General features: G+C 42.2%; 1 protein-coding gene across 3 annotated transcripts in view; it reads right to left on the bottom strand.

Annotated features, from left to right (window-relative positions):
* The window catches only part of slc35a5 (solute carrier family 35 member A5), a 33,274-nt gene that overhangs the window by 7,182 nt on the left and 7,961 nt on the right, over positions 1 to 18,131 (bottom strand). For all 3 annotated transcript variants that reach the window (XM_048602581.1, XM_048602582.1, XM_048602583.1), the window contains 3 exons: positions 15,007 to 15,105; positions 11,813 to 11,946; positions 8,061 to 8,128 (listed from right to left, as the gene is read on the bottom strand). In XM_048602581.1, coding sequence (XP_048458538.1) covers positions 8,061 to 8,128; positions 11,813 to 11,946; positions 15,007 to 15,105 — 301 coding nt within the window. The remainder of the gene's footprint in view (positions 1 to 8,060; positions 8,129 to 11,812; positions 11,947 to 15,006; positions 15,106 to 18,131) is intronic.

Below are 18,131 nucleotides of genomic sequence, written 5' to 3'. Positions count from 1 at the left end.
GGTAGGGGGAGGGGAGATTTTGAAGCTTGTGAAGTCCACATTGATACCATTGGGCTGCAGGGTTCCCAAGCGGAATATGAGTTGCTGTTCCTGCAACCTTCGGGTGGCATCGTTGTGGCACTGCAGGAGGCCCAGGATGGACATGTCGTCTGAGGAATGGGAGGGGGAGTTGAAATGGTTCGCGACTGGGACGTGCAGTTGTTTAGTGTGAAGCGAGCATAGGTGTTCTGCAAAGCAGTCCCCAAGCCTCCGCTTAGTTTCCCCGATGTACAGGAGGCCTCCAGAACTTCCAATTCCCCGGTCCCCAACACCTCATCTTTACCATGGACGTCCAGTCCCTATACACCTGCATTCCCCATACAGATGGCCTAAAGGCCCTCCGCTTCTTCCTGTCCCGCAGGCCCAACCAGTCCCCCTCCACTGACACCCTCATTCGCTTAGCCGAACTCGTCCTCACCCTCAACAACTTCTCTTTCAATTCCTCCCACTTCCTACAGACAAAGGGGGTGGCCATGGGTACCCGCATGGGCCCAAGCTACGCCTGCCTCTTTGTAGGTTACGTGGAACAATCCCTCTTCCGTACCTACACCGGCCCTAAACCCCACCTCTTCCTCCGTTACATTGATGACTGTATCGCCGCCGCCGCCTTGTGCTCCCACGAGGAGCTCGAACAGTTCATCCACTTCACCAACACCTTCCAACCCAACCTTAAGTTCACCTGGACCATCTCTAATACCTCTCTCTCCTTCCTGGACCTCTCCGTCTCCACCTCTGGCAACCACCCATAAACTGATATCCATTTCAAGCCCACCGACTCCCATAGCTACCTAGAATACACGTCCTCCCACCCACCTTCCTGCAAAAATGCCATCCCCTATTCCCAAATCCTTTGCCTCCACTGCATCTGCTCCCAGGATGAAGCATTCCACTCCCATACATCTCAGATGTCCTCGTTTTTCAAGGACCGCAACTTCCCCCCCTCAGTGGTCGAGAACACCCTCGACCGTGTCTCCCGCATTTCCCACAACTCATTCCTCACACCCCCTCCCCGCAATAACAACCAAAACAGAATCCCCCTCATCCTCACATACCACCCTACCAACTCCGGATCCAACGCATCATCCTCCGACACTTCCGCCATCTGCAATCCAACCCCACCCCATTTTTGCCTCCCCACCCTTATCTGCTTTCCGGAGGGACCACTCTCTCCGTGACTCCCTTGTCCGCTCCACACTCCCCTCCAGCCCCACCACACCCGGCACTTTTCCCTGCAACCGCAAAAAGTGCTACACCTGCCCCCACACCTCCTCCCTCACCCCCATCCCAGGGCCCCAAGAAGACTTTCCACATCAAGCAGATGTTCAACTGCACATCTGCTACATCCACTGTTCCCATTGTGGCCTCCTCTACATCGGGGAAACCAAGCGGAGGCTTGGGGACCGCTTTGCAGAACACCTACGCTCGGTTCGCACTAAACAACTGCGCCTCCCAGTCACGAACCATTTCAACTCCCCCTCCCATTCCTCAGACGACATGTCCATCCTGGGCCTCCTGCAGTGCCACAACGATGCCACCCGAAGGTTGCAGGAACAGCAACTCATATTCCGCTTGGGAACCCTGCAGCCCAATGGTATCAATGTGGACTTCACAAGCTTCAAAATCTCCCCTCCCTCTACCGCATCCCAAAACCAGCCCAGCTCGTCCCCGCCTCCCTAACCTGTCCTTCCTCCCACCTATCCCCTCCTTCCACCTCAAGTCCCATCCCCATCTCCTACCTACTTACCTCATCCCGCCCCTTTGACCTGTCCGTCCTCCCTGGACTGACCTATCTCCTCCCTAACTCCCCACCTACACTCACCTTTACTGGCTCCATCCCCGCTTCTTTGACCTGTCCGTCTCCTCTCCACCTATCTTCTCCTCTATCCATCTTCTATCTGCCTCCCCCTCTCTCCCTATTTATTTCAGAACCCCCTTCCCCTCCCCCATGTCTGAAGAAGGGTCTAGGCCTGAAATGTCAGCCTTCCTGCTCGGCCTGCTGTGTTCATCCAGCTCTACATCTTGTTATCTCAGATTCTCCAGCATCTGCAGTTCCTACTATCTCTTGCAGGATAGTCAGTGGTGTAATGATGGGTAATGTCCATAAGACCATAAGACACAGGAGCAGAAATTAGGCCATTCAGCCCATTGAGTCTGCTCCACCATTCAATCATGGCTGATACGTTTCTCAATCCCATTCTCCCACTTTCTCTCCGTAACCCTTGATCCCCTTGACAATCAAGAACCTGTCTATCTCTGTCTTAAATACACTCAATGACCTGGCCTCCACAGCCTTCTGTGGCAGTGAATTCCATAGGTTCACCACTCTCTGGCTGAAGAAGTTTCTCTTTATCTCTGTTCTAAAAGGTCTTCCCTTTACTCTAAGGCTGAGCCATCAGGTCCTAGTGTCTTCTACCAATGCAAACATCTTCCCAACATCCACTCTGTCCAGGCCATTCAGTATTCTGTATGTAACAATTAGATCCCCCCGCATCCTTCTAAACTCCATCGAGTATAGACCCAGAGTCCTCAAACATTCCTTGTGTTAAGCTTTTCATTCCTGAGACCATTCTCATGAACCTCCTCTGAATGTGCTTCAGGGACAGTACATCTTTCCAGAGATATGGGGCCCAAAACTGCACACAATACTCCAAATGTGGCTTGACCATAGCCTTTTAGAGCCTCAGAGGTACATCCCGGCTTTTATATTCAAGTCCTCTCAAAGTAAATGACACCATTGCATTTGCCTTCCTAACTACTGACTCAACCTGCAAGTTTACCTTGAAAGAATTCCCAAGTCTCTTCGCACTTCAGATTTCTGAATTTTCTCCCCATTTAGAAAATAGTCCATGCTTCTATTCTTCCCTCCAAAGTGCATGACTTCACACTTTCCAATGTTGTACTCCATCTGCCACTTCTTTGCCCATTCTCCTAACTTGTCCAAATCCTTCTGCAGCCTCCCCGCATCCTCAATACTACCTGTCCCTCCACCTAACTTTGTATCATCTGCAAACTTAGCCAGAATGCCCTCAGTTCCTTCACCTAGATCATTAATGTACAAAGTGAAAAGTTGCGGTCCCAATACTGACCCTTGTGGAACACCACCTGTCACCGGCTCCCATCCTAAGAAAGACTCTTTTAAACTCACTCTCTGCTTTCTGCCAGACAGCCAATCTTCTATCCATCCTAGTACTTTGCCTCTAACACCATGGGCCTTTATCTTACTCAGCAGCCTCCTGTGTGGCACCTTGTCAAAGGCCTTCTTGAAGCTCAGGTAGAAAACATCTATTGGCTCTGCTTAGTCTAAGCTGCTCGTTATTTCCTCAAAGAATTCTAACACATTTGTCAGGCATGACAAAGGAAGATGTTTGACGAAGCCATGCTGACTTTGCCCTAGTTTACCACTCACTTCCAAGTATTCAGAAATCTCATCCTTCACAATGGACTCTTATAATCTTACCCATAACTGAGGTTAGGCTAATCAGCCTGTAATTTTCAGTCTTTTGCCTTAATCCCTTTTTAAACAGGGGTATCATGTTAGCGATTTTCCAGTCCTGTGGGACCCTCCCTCACTCTAGCGATTCCTGAAAGATCACCACGAATGCCTCTATTATCTCTTCAGCTATATCCTTAAGAGCTCTGGGGTATAGTCCATCTGGTGCTGGTGACTTATCCACCTTCAGGCCATTCAGTTTTTCCAGCACCTTCTCCTTGGTGATGGCCACCATACTCAGCTCTGCCCCCTGACTCTCTCAAATTTTTGGGTATATTACTTGTGTCTTCCACTGTGAAGACTGACACAAAGTAATTATTCAGTTCCTCAGCCATTTCCTTGCTCCCCACTACTATCTCTCCAGTTTTATTTCCCAGCGGTGCAAAGTCCACTTTTGCCTCTCTTTTGCCCTTTGTATATCTAAAGAAATTCTTATAGTTCCCCTTTATATGATTGGCTAGCTTACCCTCATATTTAATCTTCCCCCTCCTTATTTCTTTCTTTGTTGCCCTCTGTTAGTCTTTGCAAGCTTCCCAATCCTTTGGTTTCCCATTGCCCTTTGCCACATTATATGCTTTCTCTCTTGCTTTTATGCTATCCCTGACTTCCCTAGTCAGCCATGGTTGCTTCATCATTCCTGTACCATGCTTCTTTTTCCTAGGAATGAAATTTTGCTGTGTCTCCTGAATTACTCCTAGAAATTCCTGCCTTTGCTGTTCCACTGTCTTTCCTGCTAGGCTCCTCTCCCAGTCAATTCTGCCCAGCTCCTCCCTCATACCTCTGTAGTTGCTTTTATTCAGCTGTAATACTATTACCTCTGATACTATCTTCTCCCTCTCAAATTGCAGACTAAATTCAATCATATTGTGATCACTGCCTCCTAAGGGTTCCTTCATCTTAAGCTCCCTTATCAAGTCTGCCTCATTGCACATCACTAAATCCAGTATTGCCTGTTCCCTAGAGGGCTCCACCACGAGCTGCTCCAAACAGCCATCTCATAGAAATTCCACAAATTCCTTTTCTTGCAATCCACTACCAACCTGATTTTCGCAGTCCACCTTCATATTGAAACCTCCCATGATCACCGTAACTTGGCCTTTCTTACAAACCTTTTCTATCTCCTGGTGTGTCTTGTGCCTCAGCTCCTGACTACTCTTTGGAGGCCGTCCCTTGACAACACTTCCTCCACAACTCCCTGTTTGGTAGTGGTGACTGCGCCGATGTAAATCTTCGCCCCACCCACCAATCAGTGTCGTCAGTGCCCTTTGCTGAATGTCATTGGGCTAGTAATGTAGAGCCTGATGCTAATGCTGTGGCAACCATGCAATCACTGTTAATTGTCATAAAAACCCATCTAGTTCACTAATGTCCCTAAGGGTTGGAAACCTGTCATCCCTACCTGGTCTGGACTATATGTGACTCCAGACACACAGTGGGCTCACTCCTAACTGTCCTCTGAAATGGTCTACCAAGCAAATCAGTTGTATCAATATCACCACAATCTCTAAAGCACTAAATGAATCTGGGCCAACCATTGATATCAACCTAGGCAACAGAAACAACAGTAAACTCAGATGCCAAAACTGCAAAGTCTTCCTTATTAAAATCTGGATGTTTGTGCCAAAATTGGGCAAGCAGTCCGACAGCTTGACATGTAAGTTATGATTCTGAGAGTGTATGTCCCAGACATCACTATCGCTGAGTATCGGACCAGATCCACCAGAGATGGTGACACAGTGGTGTACAGTTAAAAGGGAGTGGCCCTGGGAGTCCTCAGCATTGACTACAGTATCAAATCAAACATCCACAAGGAAGTGTCCTGCTGATTGTTATCCACTGCTCCCTTCTTGGCTGATGAATCAGTACTGCTCCACGTTACATGACATTTGGAAGAGAGAAAGGCAAGGACACACAATGTGCACTTGGTGGGTGACTTCAATGTCCATGATCAAAAGTGAATTGGTAGCACCACTGATACCAGAGCTCTGATAGACTGGGTCTGTGGCAGGTGATGAGAGTATCAATGAGGGGAAAATACTACTTAACCTCATCCTCAATCTACCTGCTGCAGATAAAACTGTGCATGTCAAGACTGGCAGGAATGACAAATGCGTAGTTAGTATGGAGATGAATATCCACCTTCAAATTAAGGATACCCACCATCTTGCAAAATGTGACAAATTTCAGATACATCTAGCAACTCAAAACTGAGCATCCATGAAGTGCTGTGGGCCATCAGCAGCAATGGAACTATATTTAACCACAAACTGTAACTTCATGACCCCAGCATCACAGATATCATTCTTTAGCCAATTCAGATCATTCTACGACACACCAAGATAGTTGAAAGAACCAGACACTGCAAAGAGTGTTGACAATATTCTGGTAATATCACTGAAGACTTGTGCTCCAGACTAGCTGTGCCCAACATTTCCTCTAAGCTGTGCAGCTGCATGCATGCAGTCATTCCTGTGTTCTGTGCACAGGGACCAGAGCCAGCATGCCTTGGAGGCCCATGCAGCACTTAAGAAAATTGCAGGGAATGTAGGCTGTGCCCCTAGCCAAGTTGTTGCAGTACAGCTGTAACACTACCATCTACCTGGCAATGTGGAAATTTTCCTTTCCACAAAAAGCAGGACAAATCCAACAGGGCAATTCACCACTCAATCAGTCTACTCCCGATCATCAGCAAAGTGCAGGGAAAAGTCACCACAATGCTTTTGAGTGGCACTTGCTCAGCTATATCTAGCTCACTACTGATCAGTTTGGATCCAGCCAAGACCCTTCAGCACCTGTCCTTATTACAGTGTGAGTACAAACCTGGGTAAATGAGCTGAATTCCAGAGATGAGATGAGAGTAACTGTCCCCAGTGTGGCATCAACGGGCCCTAGCAAAACGTGAATCAATGGGAACCATCAGGAAATCTCTCCACCGGTTGGAGTTAAACCTAGCCCAAGGAAGACTGTTTCACTTGTTGATGGTCAATCATCTTGGTCCCAGGGCATCTCTGCAGGAGTTCCTTCAGTCATTCCTTGATGTTCAATAGCATTACCATCACTGAATTCCATATTAGTAACATCCTGCAGGGGTTACCAATGACCAGAAACTGAACTGGACCAGCTATCCAAATGCTGTAGCTTGCAAAACAGCTCAAAGGAAATGAGTTCTGCAGCAAATAACTCACTTCCTCTCTCTCCAATATCTGTCAAACATCTATAAGTCATGAATATCATTGTACTTTCCACCTGCCTGGATGGGTGCAGCTTCAACAACATTCAAGGCTTGACACCATCCAAGACAAAGAACCTTACTTAGTACATTATCCATCAACTTTCACATTCACTCCCTTTACAACTAATGCACAGTGGCAGCAGTGTGTACTATTTCTCATATGCACTGCTGGACCTCACCAAGGCATCTTCTAAATCTGAGATTTATACCCCTTAGAAGGATGGCAGCAGCATGGGAACATCACTACCTATAAGTTCCCCTCCAACCCCTGACTTTGTACTATATTCCTTCATTATTCCTCGATCTAAATCCTGGAATTCCCTTTCAAACAACAATGTGGGTATACCTACACCAACACCAAATGGACTGCAGTGATTCAGGAAGGCATCTCACTATCACCTTCTCAAGGGCAATTAGTAATCGGCAATAAATGCTGGCTTAGCCAGTGACACAGATCCCAAGAAAGAATTTTGTAAAAGATCACCATTAGCTCTCAAGGCTCTGAGGATTAATCCTTGGCTCTCTCCTACTTCTCATCCACTGGCTGCACCTCAGCGACATCATCCAAAAGCACCATGTAAGTTTCCATGTTCCCCAACGGCATCCATCCCTAATTCACCATCACCTCTCTTTCAATTTCTCACTGTTGTTATATCAAACTGCTTACCATATAGCGAGTACTGGAGAAGCCAAAGTATTCTCCAATTAAATACAGTGGAGACAAAAGTCAACATTTTTAGTCTCCACCAAACTCTTGCTCCCTAGTGCCTTATTACCTAGGCCCCATACTCTGTAATTCCCTCCAAACCCTTCTACCTGGCTTTCCCTTCTTTAAGATATTGTTTAAAACATACTTCTTTGACCAAGCTTTTAACCATCCCACCTAGTATCTTCTTATGTGACTCAGTGGAACACTGTGGAATAATTTATTCTGTTAAAGGCCTATATAAACATATGTTGTTATTGTTGCTGTCTGGCAACACATTTCATGTTAGGGACATAGCAAAATTACTGCAACACCAAGTTCATCTGTTCCATTCTGGATCTTGTAACCACCAATACCAGTTACTGTAGAGTTAGTAATTGTGTAACATAACAAGAAAATAATTATGGTCTTAGATTAGCTCCAGTGAAAGCCAACAGTGGGTTTACTGAAGTCTTATGACAAAGGTTTGTGCAGATTCGGGCAACCTCTTTGCAGTATATACAGATTTTAATTTTCTGTGCTACTTCAAGGAAATGTGCTAACCTCTCCCTTTTGATTAGAAAATTACTACATGAATGATTCAATTAACTTACTTTAGAACAATCCTGAACAGAAGAGCTGTTGTGATGATAACAAAATTTGACAACAAGACAGCCATCGCCTAAAACCACAAAAAAGATTAGTTAGCCATTAAAACATGAGCCTAACCCACATAATATTATAAAATCAAATTGCAGTATTTTAAAATAAACTATTATTCCTTACCAAGCATTTCCAAATAACAGTGCTTGAATGACAGCTTGTTCTAAATCCTATGTATATAGTTTATAAAATATCAAACTTAAAAAGTTAAAGATGTTACTCATCCAAAAGTGCTAAGTGACATAAAATTTCAACTGGGTATTTACACTAGAATTATAAGCACTGAATAAAATTAAAGTATTTCATAGTTACATAGGAATAAAAGCAACATAGAAATCATTCAATAGGAAAAGATTTTCTCAAATCATTTAAATGACAAGCTGAGGTTACATGGAAACAAGCAACTGAACCAAATCAGCCTCTGTATTTGCAACAATTAAAACCTTCAAAGACCTTCAAAATTGACCCCGATGATTTCTAACCAGACTTCTCGAATAACCAATCCCAGACTTTGCGAATAATCAATTCTCAATACTGGGTCTGTAGCTTAAACAAAAGTCTTACTAATTTATTAAAAATACATGAACTTAAGCAGAGCAAAAATGAAAGAAAATAATCAAATTGGTCTACACTTTAAACCAACTGCCATAGTTTCCAGCTCCATTCACACAAAAGACAGATGAACAAACACAGTTAAGAGATAAATAAAAGAAAATAACAAAACTGGCCAGATTACTTAAATAGTTTTCTAGGTGCATTGTTTCACGGGCATAGATAATGGTTTCTTAGTTGTTTTACTAAAGGTGTCAATCAGGGCCACCTTTTCAGTTCATTTGGATAAAAGCAGTAATATTTCTAATCAGGCTTTCTAGTCTTTGAGCTTCCAAGAGTTATAAGGGAGGTTAGGCAGTGAGTTTTCAATGCTGTAGCATCAACAGCCAGATTCTTCTTTTTTCTGAAAACTCAGTCCAAAACCCAATTCAAACTTTGACCATTCCTGAAAGACTGACCATTTCATCCACAAAGTCCCAGTTATCATTCAACACCTGTCATCTGCTTGAGTTAATAGGTATTTTTCAGACTTGCTGGAACCAATTCCCAGGTATTGACTTCATTAATAGCCAACTTCTGCTATCTGTTCAAACTTCCCCAGTCATGAAGTGTCTGCAGAATTTTGATCTGAAACCAACCTGCAGTTAACTTACAGGCCTGGCCTCACAAACAAATAAAAGCTTGTTTGATCTGTTTTCCTTTTAACATAAGCTGTTACCCACAGTCCAAAAGTCAAGTTTAGATCACACTTCCCAGTTCACAGCTTCAAACCAAAATTGATTAAAAAAAAATGAAAAATGAGAGAGGGCTCTAACACTGGAAAATTAGCATGAAGATAGTAGGGAATTAATAATATTAAAGTCTGTTCCCACCATTGCTGCACTTTCTATTTCAACCTGCTTATTTTAGTTTCAAATTGATTAAAAACTCTAATGTTACATTACATAATATAATCTCTCATCTTATTTCAGTTTTTAAACATTTCTATTCCTCATTTTCCTTTGTTTGTTATACACTCCAGAGATAAACATTAGAATTTGTAATGAAACCACTTCACACTGCCTACCTGTGCAGCTCTGTGATAACTGAATTCTCAAATAAATAATTCAAGGTGAAATTGCTGCTGAAATTTCCATTTCCTGGATCAGACAACCAATTATTCTACTTTCTTAAAAATTTATAGGATTCATGCATCACTGGCAAGACTAGAATGAGTGCTCATTCCTAACTGTCCTTAAGTAGGTGGTAGCAAGCTGGCTTCCTGAATCGCTAAACTCTATGTGGTGCAAGTGCTGGTTTGACCCAAGTCAAGTTCTGCCATGCACATTATTCCAGTGCAACACACATCAACAGACCTTACTCTATTCCGTGTATACAATTAGATCTAACTCTACATCTCCACGTGTACATATCCGAAGAGCAGGCAACTAAGATAGCTAAAGCCATGACTGCCAATGATGGAGTGAAGGAAGGGGGAATGCATAAGAATCATGGATAGCTTATGTGGGACAAAGCTCTGCAGGGATGGAACAGCCTTGGGAGTTCATTAAAAGAATAAACATGAAGGTAAAAGTCTTAAATATGAGACAGTAGAGAGTCTGCTGTGGGCACAGATCGAAGTTTTTAACCCAAATTGCACACAATCAGTAAAGTGTTTTTTGTTGCTTCAAATTTCTACTAAACTCACCTACATATCAGCACAAGCACACAGTCCTTAAAACATAAGCTTGATATGTTTAGATGGCAACCACCATCTCCAAGTTCCCTGCCAAGCCACACACCATCCAAACTGGAAATATATTGTCGTTCCTTCAGGGTAGCTGGATAAAATCCTGGAATTCCCTCCATAACAGCACTGTGGCTGGACATAACACCAAACAAACTTCAGAGATTCAAGAAGACAGCTCACCATCAGCTCCTCAAGGGCAATTATAAATAGATGCTGACCCAGTTAATGACATCCACATCTCATGAATTAATTAACTTTAAAAACAACTTGGTACCACTTGATTAATACTCCTTCAAAACGTAACTAATGATGTCTCTTCCCCTATACGTTTCAACGTAATACGTGGACCTTCTTCAAAGATGCTCAATCAAGCATGATTAGCAAAATCTGGCAATAGTGATTAATTCTCATTGGGATGAAGCACGTCTCTAACAAAATACTATAAAATTAACACAAAAGTTTGTGAAAACTCAAGTTGTACAGAACACAGTTGTGTTAAAAACTGAGGCATTCCACGCTGTTTACACTGATGTTGGGAAAAGTGTACTGCAAAGAAAATACAACTGAGCTGGAAATACAACTGAGGTTGATGTATTGAGGATTGAGACACAATTTAGGGCAGTAGATGGTTAGAGAGGATTTGGAGTAGAATAAACTAAGAGCAACAAGAGGAGCTAAGTGTTTTTTTTGTGTAAACTGTCTATTTGAGATGATGTAAGATGTTAGAGTGGGGAAATTGAAAAATCAATTTTGTCTACTGCGACTACTCTGTCTCGGCCCTAGCTTCAGACAAGTAACGTCAACTTTCCTGTCTTCATTACAGCTAACTAGTAGCTAGGTAAGTCCTGAAGAAAGGTCACTGGACTTGAAGTGTTAACTCTGTTTTCTCTCCAGACACACTTCCAGTCCTGCTGAGTTTCTCTAGCAATTTCTGTTCGAGTAGCTAGTTAAGGCAAATATTGCATTCCTGATATCTATTTCCCATTTTTGAAATGTCACTACAGCCAGAAGACAGAACCTTTCATCCAGGTGGACTTTAAAGTTAAATGTAAGATACCAATGTCAAATATACAATTTGTATTTACATAGCACTTTTTAACATAGATTTTACAAAATAATTAAAAGGAGTTGCTTCATAGAAAAAAGCATTTACAAAATTTGACATGAAGTATTTTTGACGATCAGTCACTGTTGTAATGTAGGCAAAGTCTCACTGAGCAGCAAGGATAAAGCACCATATAAGCCATAGGGTAACTGATGGCCAGACACTGGTAGGAGAACTCCTCTACGCAGTTCTGGATGGTATAGCTTACTTTGTTTCCAGTAAATGTGAGGAAAGTCTATGTTTAGCAAGTCATATTTTCATTAAAAATGCAAGAGGTCACATTTTTGTGCTAATGACATTTTAAAACAAATACTTACTGGTTGGAGGTAGACCAGAACATAGAAGGCAATCAAATTATCCACAAAGTAGAGAAACGCTGGAACTGACCATTTCATAAATCGAAGACAACTCCAACAGGAAGAATATGCCAAACCCTTGCACTTCTGTCCCTCTGAGAAGAATGAATGCATCAGTAATTTTTAAAAGAATTTTATAAGGATAATCAATTAAGATTTAACATGCAGTGTTCTCCTACAGTAGCTTATTGGCGCAGAAATACACTTAAGATAGTTTGTGCCTGTTTGTCACACAGTGAGTTCTTGATCTCAAACGTACGCTGGGATAACGAAACTCTTCCCCAAAGCAAGAGTATATGAAAATTGAAATAAAATATTTGTCACCTCAACTCAGTCTCCATTTTCCAACTTATCAATTTGAAATCAGCATTGGTGGAAAACTGAGATTCAGGCCCAGATTTTCACTGAGCCTCTCCATCAGGGCAAAAACACCAGAAGTCATTGGGAATCCTCAGTCTGATCCCCAAACCAGGCAATTTTAATGTTCATGCATTCAGTACATACTGCATGCATACATGCTTCGCAGAGACAGCTGACCATTTAAATGATTGGCTGGGTCCACACAAATCAGATTTTGCGACTGAAATTTGGAGTATGGAGATCAGATCACTCAAGAGCAGGATTGCTCTCAGCACATTTCTTCTGGATAGCCAAGATACTGCTTTGGAGGGCTGATGTACCTCTGTGGATCTGGTCCCAGGACTACTTGTGGTTCAGAGGTCCTTTGAGAATAAAGAAGTCAGGGGTCTCTGGGATTGTTAATTGTGGTGCAGATTTTCTATAAAAGTTACATACATTTTTTGGAATCATCCAACATTTCACATCCTGACCAGATGTGTCAAGAAGTGTTGACCTGTCCAGACATGTCAACCTGTCATGAAATGTCAAAACCTGTTTGCAGTGTAGTTTGCAATGCACAACTTTATGTAATAAAACTTCTAACTTTTATTTCTGTGTGCATGACTACTTATGAATACTAGATGAGTTGACATGGTAGATGAAGAGGAAAGGTTGGTTGATTGAACTAGGCACTAAGTTGGTATGAGAGTGCGAGAGAGTACGAGAGTCCATGGAGAATGGGTTATAGGATTGAGGAGTACTGAGGGCAGTGTGATAGCTGGAGCAAGATTTTATACTTATTATTTTATTCTCATTTCTGTATACAGTGCTACAGCCCCAATGCAAGGTTTCACCCAAACTGCCTTGGGAACTGGTAGCCTCCTCAGCTCTTCCTGGGACACCTGGCCTGAATTCCAATCCAGCCCACCTATCCCGGACTACAAATGGGAAGCTCGGATGGCTATTTTTAAAGGTCGGGTTCACAGGAATTGTCCAATTTGTGAACGTCCAAACCATGTTCTTGGGGTGGGGGTGGGGGTGGGGGTGGGACAAGGACAATGACCAAGTGGTATTATCGCTGAACTGTTAATCCAGAGACCCGGACAACGTTCTGGGGACCCAGGTTCGAATCCCACCATGGCAGATGGTGGAATTTGATTTCAATAAGTATCTGGAATTAACAGTCTAATGATGACGGTGAATCCATTGTCGATTGTTGGAAAACCCATCTGGTTCACTAATGACCTCCAGGGAAGGAAACTGCCATCCTTACCTGGTCTGGCCTATATGTGATTCCAGACCCACAGCAATGTAGTTGATTCTTAACTGCCTTCTGGGCAATTAGGGATGGACAATAAATGCTGCGCAGCCAGCGACACCCTCATCCCATGAATGAATAAAGAAAAAAAAACTTGATGTTTGAATCCCACCATGGCAGATGGAAATATTTTCATTTAATTAATAAATCTGAAATTACAAGATAATCCATTGGCAATCCTGAGACCATTACTGATTGTCATTAAAAATCCATCTGGTTCACTGACATCCTTTAGAGAAGGAAATCTTTTATAATTACCTTGTTTGAACTACATGGACTCCTGACCCAGAGCAACATGTGAGACTCTTAAATACCCTTTGAAATAGCCTAGCAAGCCAATCAGTTGTATAAAATAAGTGCTACAAATTCTAAAGAAATGACTTAAAACAGATGGACCATCCAGCTTCGACCTTGGCACCAGAAATGACAACAGTAAGCCCAGTCCTGTCGGCTTCTCCTCACTAACATGTGGGGTAGTGCCAAATTAGTGACAGCTGTTCCACAGACAAATCAAGCAACAGTCTGACACAGTCATACTCACAAAGTCATACCTTACAAACAAATTCCCAGACACCACCATCAGCATCCCTGCATTTGTCCTCTCCCAACTCAGGAACAGAAAGCTTAACAATCCTAAAATGTTCCAGTTTAATAGTAGGGATAGGCATGAACATTTTAAGATAATGTGGACTAATAATAGTGAAAATCTTCAAGAAAGCAATTTTATTTATATATGAATTAAATTGTGACAAACAGCCATAATGATTCCTCCGGTAGGTTTTATTTTGGAATATTGCAACTTAGGATGTTAAGAATATAACATGCAACTGAGGGCAGCATGGTGGCTCAGTGGGTAGCCTCACAGCGCCAGAGACCTAGGTTCGCTTCCAACCTTGGGCAACTGTCTGTGCGGAGTTTACACATTCTCCTTATGTCTGCGTGGATTTTCTCTGGGTGCTCCAGTTTCCTCCCACAGTCCAAAGACGTGCAGACTAGGTGGGTTGGCCATGCTAAATTGCCCATAGTGTCTAGGGTGTGTAGGCTGGGTGGATTACCATGGGAAATGCAGAGTTACAGGGATAGGGTACGGGGTGCGTCTGGTTAGGATGCTCCTCGGAGATTCGGTGTGGACTGGATGGGCCTGTTTCCACACTGTAGGGATTCTATGATAAATGCCTTCTCTTTCGGTACAAAACAAGCCAATTCATTATCAGGAAATAGCAAGAAATGCAGATGCTGGAAGCCAGAGTTGATACAGTATGGAGATGGAGGAACACAACAGGTCAGGCAGCATCAGAGGAACAGGAAAGTCGAAGCTTCGGGTTGGGACCCTTCATCACTCATTACTAAACAAGATAATCAAGTCAACCTGATGCATAATGATCACTGATTAAAGAAAATATTAAGTTAATCTTTCATTCTCTAGATACCATAATATAACCAACATCATGAAAATTGCTCAGAACTCTAACAATAAGGAGTAATATTTTGAACTCACCTTGTATCAAAACCCGTATTGCTAGAATGCTACAAAACATCAGTTTTACAGTCTCTGCACATGCATTCACTGTGGCCGGTAGATAGTCGTATTTATTCTCTGTGAAATATAATAAAAATTTTTAGGATATCTCTGACTGTACAGCAAGAAAAATGCTCTAAACTTCAAGAATTTCACAAGAAATTGTCTTGATCAAAAGAAATCAAAAGATGTCCCGTTAACCATAAAAGATGAACACCAGGGACAAGTAGTTCTTGCATGTTTTGAGGTAGATTTCAAACACAGATCTCGCTAGTTCCTGCTAAAATGCTCCTCTTTACTGTGTAGTAGTTTATTTTAAGCCAGTGTAAACATATAAATATTAAGAAATTACTACAAATTGGTGGTCAATACTTTATACCATTTTGCAGTTATTTTTCGCTGTAAAGATATGCGAATATCTAGCTCTACTTGCATTTCGATTCCCCTCCTTGAGAAATGCATCACACACTAAGTTGAACATGCCTCAGACTTCCAGATATTTTATAATCAATCTGTTCAGAGATGTTGTTACACACCTCTGGATCAGGTGGGACTTAAACCCCAGTCTTCCGACTCAGAAGTAGGAACACCAGTAGCATCACAGCAGCCCAAGCCACAGACTCCCTTTTTTTCTTACCAACATGTTCAGAGATGTTATTACAAATGTCTGGAGCAGGTGGGACTTGAACCTGGATCTCCGAGTCCAAGGGCAGGGACACTACCTCCATGCCACAAGAAGGCTCCAGGCACAGACTTCCAAGGTCTCTGCAAATATTGCTTTCAGCTGCTACTAGTGGCTAATTATACCCAATGAAACAAGTACACTTGAGTTGGGTGGGAAGTTAACTAGTGGTCTTTGAATTTTTTTTTAAAAACTATGCTTTCACTTTAACTGGGTTTCTAATCATAAGTAATGCTGAGCAAGTTTCCTGATCTCAGGAAATCTGGCAGGTACAGGGTATCATGAAGGATTGGCTAATAAGTTTGCAACAATGCTTGGGGCCAAAAGAAGTAGTATTTCCTTCTATGAGATAGTAGGAACTGCAGATGCTGGAGAATCTGAGATAACAAGGTGTAGAGCTGGATGAACACGGCAGGCCAAGATCTCTCCCTATTTATTTCAGAACCCCCTTCCCCTCGCCCATTTCTGAAGAAGGGTCTAGCCCCGAAGCGTCAGCTTTCCTGCTCCTCTGATGCTGCTTGGGCTGCTGTGTATTTCCTTCTATCGTGGTTTGTTCAAACTCCCACCTTCATGATATCCACCAGCCTTGATCCTCTCCCAGTCATCAATCACCAGCTTCCAAAAAGTTGCAATCCCTGCAACTAAACTCTACCCAGCTGCAACAACTATCTTGCCCTAACCATAATCTCACCAAACCCTCCAGCCACATGCCACACACCCATCACCAACATCTCACAGCCTCCGACCAAACTACAGTCAATCATTCTGCGAATACATCATGCTCTGACGATCTTAAAACTCCAAACCATCTATTATGTTGGCTGTCAAGTAAGAAATTGGTAGAAAGGTTTTTGAAAATACAATGCTGCTTGAGTCTGGTTATTAGATATATGAAACCTGTACTTCTTGGCGCCCCACATGACTCCTCTCCCCCTCAACAGGCATATGGTTTAATAAATATTGAGGTAATTCTGTCAGTAATGTTATAGTATTGCTCACGCAAACTTTCTTTCTGTAACATAAGTATTATGTAACATAATTTTATATTTAACAAAATGTATGCCTTTTTCCAATAGTCTTAAAAGAACTGACTTGAAGAAAATACAACTGCTGTTTTTGACATAGTTATGTTAAATGCAACCAGGCCTTAAGTCACAAAAATTTGAGGCTGCTTGCTACTGCAACAAAAAGATTTGTCATCAATCAGTTGTTCCTAAAACCACATTAGAAGTAACAAACCAATTCTAATTGCTGAGGAATTTTGTTTCTGAAAGCATTTTTGTCTGAGCATATCTAGCTCCACAAATCAATGTGGACATTATTATCTATCACAGTAATTTAATTCAGCTTCATTACCCAGCTCTGCCCTTTCACACACTTCACCATCTGGAACTTTTCATCAGAGGTTCCAGCAAATGCCTGAAGTATTAATGCCTCAAAGAGTCTTAGTTATGTTTCACATTAAGATAAGCACTAAAGTGATGATTTTAGCAAAGGAGATCTAACTTTGGTGACCACAATTAATTGTTGAGTTTGGAAATTTTGGATCTTATATTAAGTAAATACATTACTTTGACAAAATTAGCTGCCATAAAAAATATAAACTGGCATCATTATAAAGATGCAATTTGAGATCTTATGTCAACTAGTATTTAAAAACGGTTTTATTAACAGAGATTAACATAATTTAACCAAACTCCATAACGTAACACCAGACACCTGTGTGAATTAAGTCTCCTTCAAATAGGCTTGCTAAGAGGAAACAAGACTTCCTCAATGTAAGTTTGAGTTAATGATCAACAACTGAAAAAATCTTTATATTGGTTAGTGAGAGTACAGACATGGATAATATCACAAAATTACATTTATTGCTAAGTTTTCAAAATACTGGAATTCCCTCCTGAACAGCATTGAGAGTGTACCTACACCAAATGGATTGACAAGGTTCGAACAGACAACTCACTACCACTTTCTGAACGGCAACTGGGAAAGAGCAATGAATGCTGGCCCAACCAACAGTACTTAAATCCTTTGAGTGAATTGTTAAAAATTCCTATGTGGTAGACTCATCCAAGGGCAGTTCTGGTCACCCTGTTATAGAAGGTATATTATTAAACTGGAAAGGGCTCAGAAAAGATTTACCAGGTTGTTGCCACGAACAGAGAGTTTGAGATATGACTGGAAAGGTTGGGACTTCTTTCACTGGAGCGTAGGAAGTTGAGGGGTGACCTTATTGAGGTTTTGTAAAATCATGAGGGGCATAGATAAGGTGAATGACAAGCGTCTTTTCCCTAGGGTGGGGGAGTTCAAAACTACAGGCCATATGTTTAAGGTGAGAGGTGAAAGATTTAAAAAAAACATGAGGGGCAACTTTTTTTTTTTTACACAGAGTGGTTCGTGTGTGGAATGAACTGCCAGAGAA

The sequence above is a fragment of the Rhincodon typus genome, chromosome 11, assembly GCF_021869965.1.
Source record: "Rhincodon typus isolate 14 chromosome 11, sRhiTyp1.1, whole genome shotgun sequence".
In the NCBI taxonomy this organism is placed as follows: Eukaryota; Metazoa; Chordata; class Chondrichthyes; order Orectolobiformes; family Rhincodontidae; genus Rhincodon; species Rhincodon typus.
Note: the sequence above shows the minus strand (reverse complement) of the source record. Positions and strands in the feature narration are given on the sequence as shown.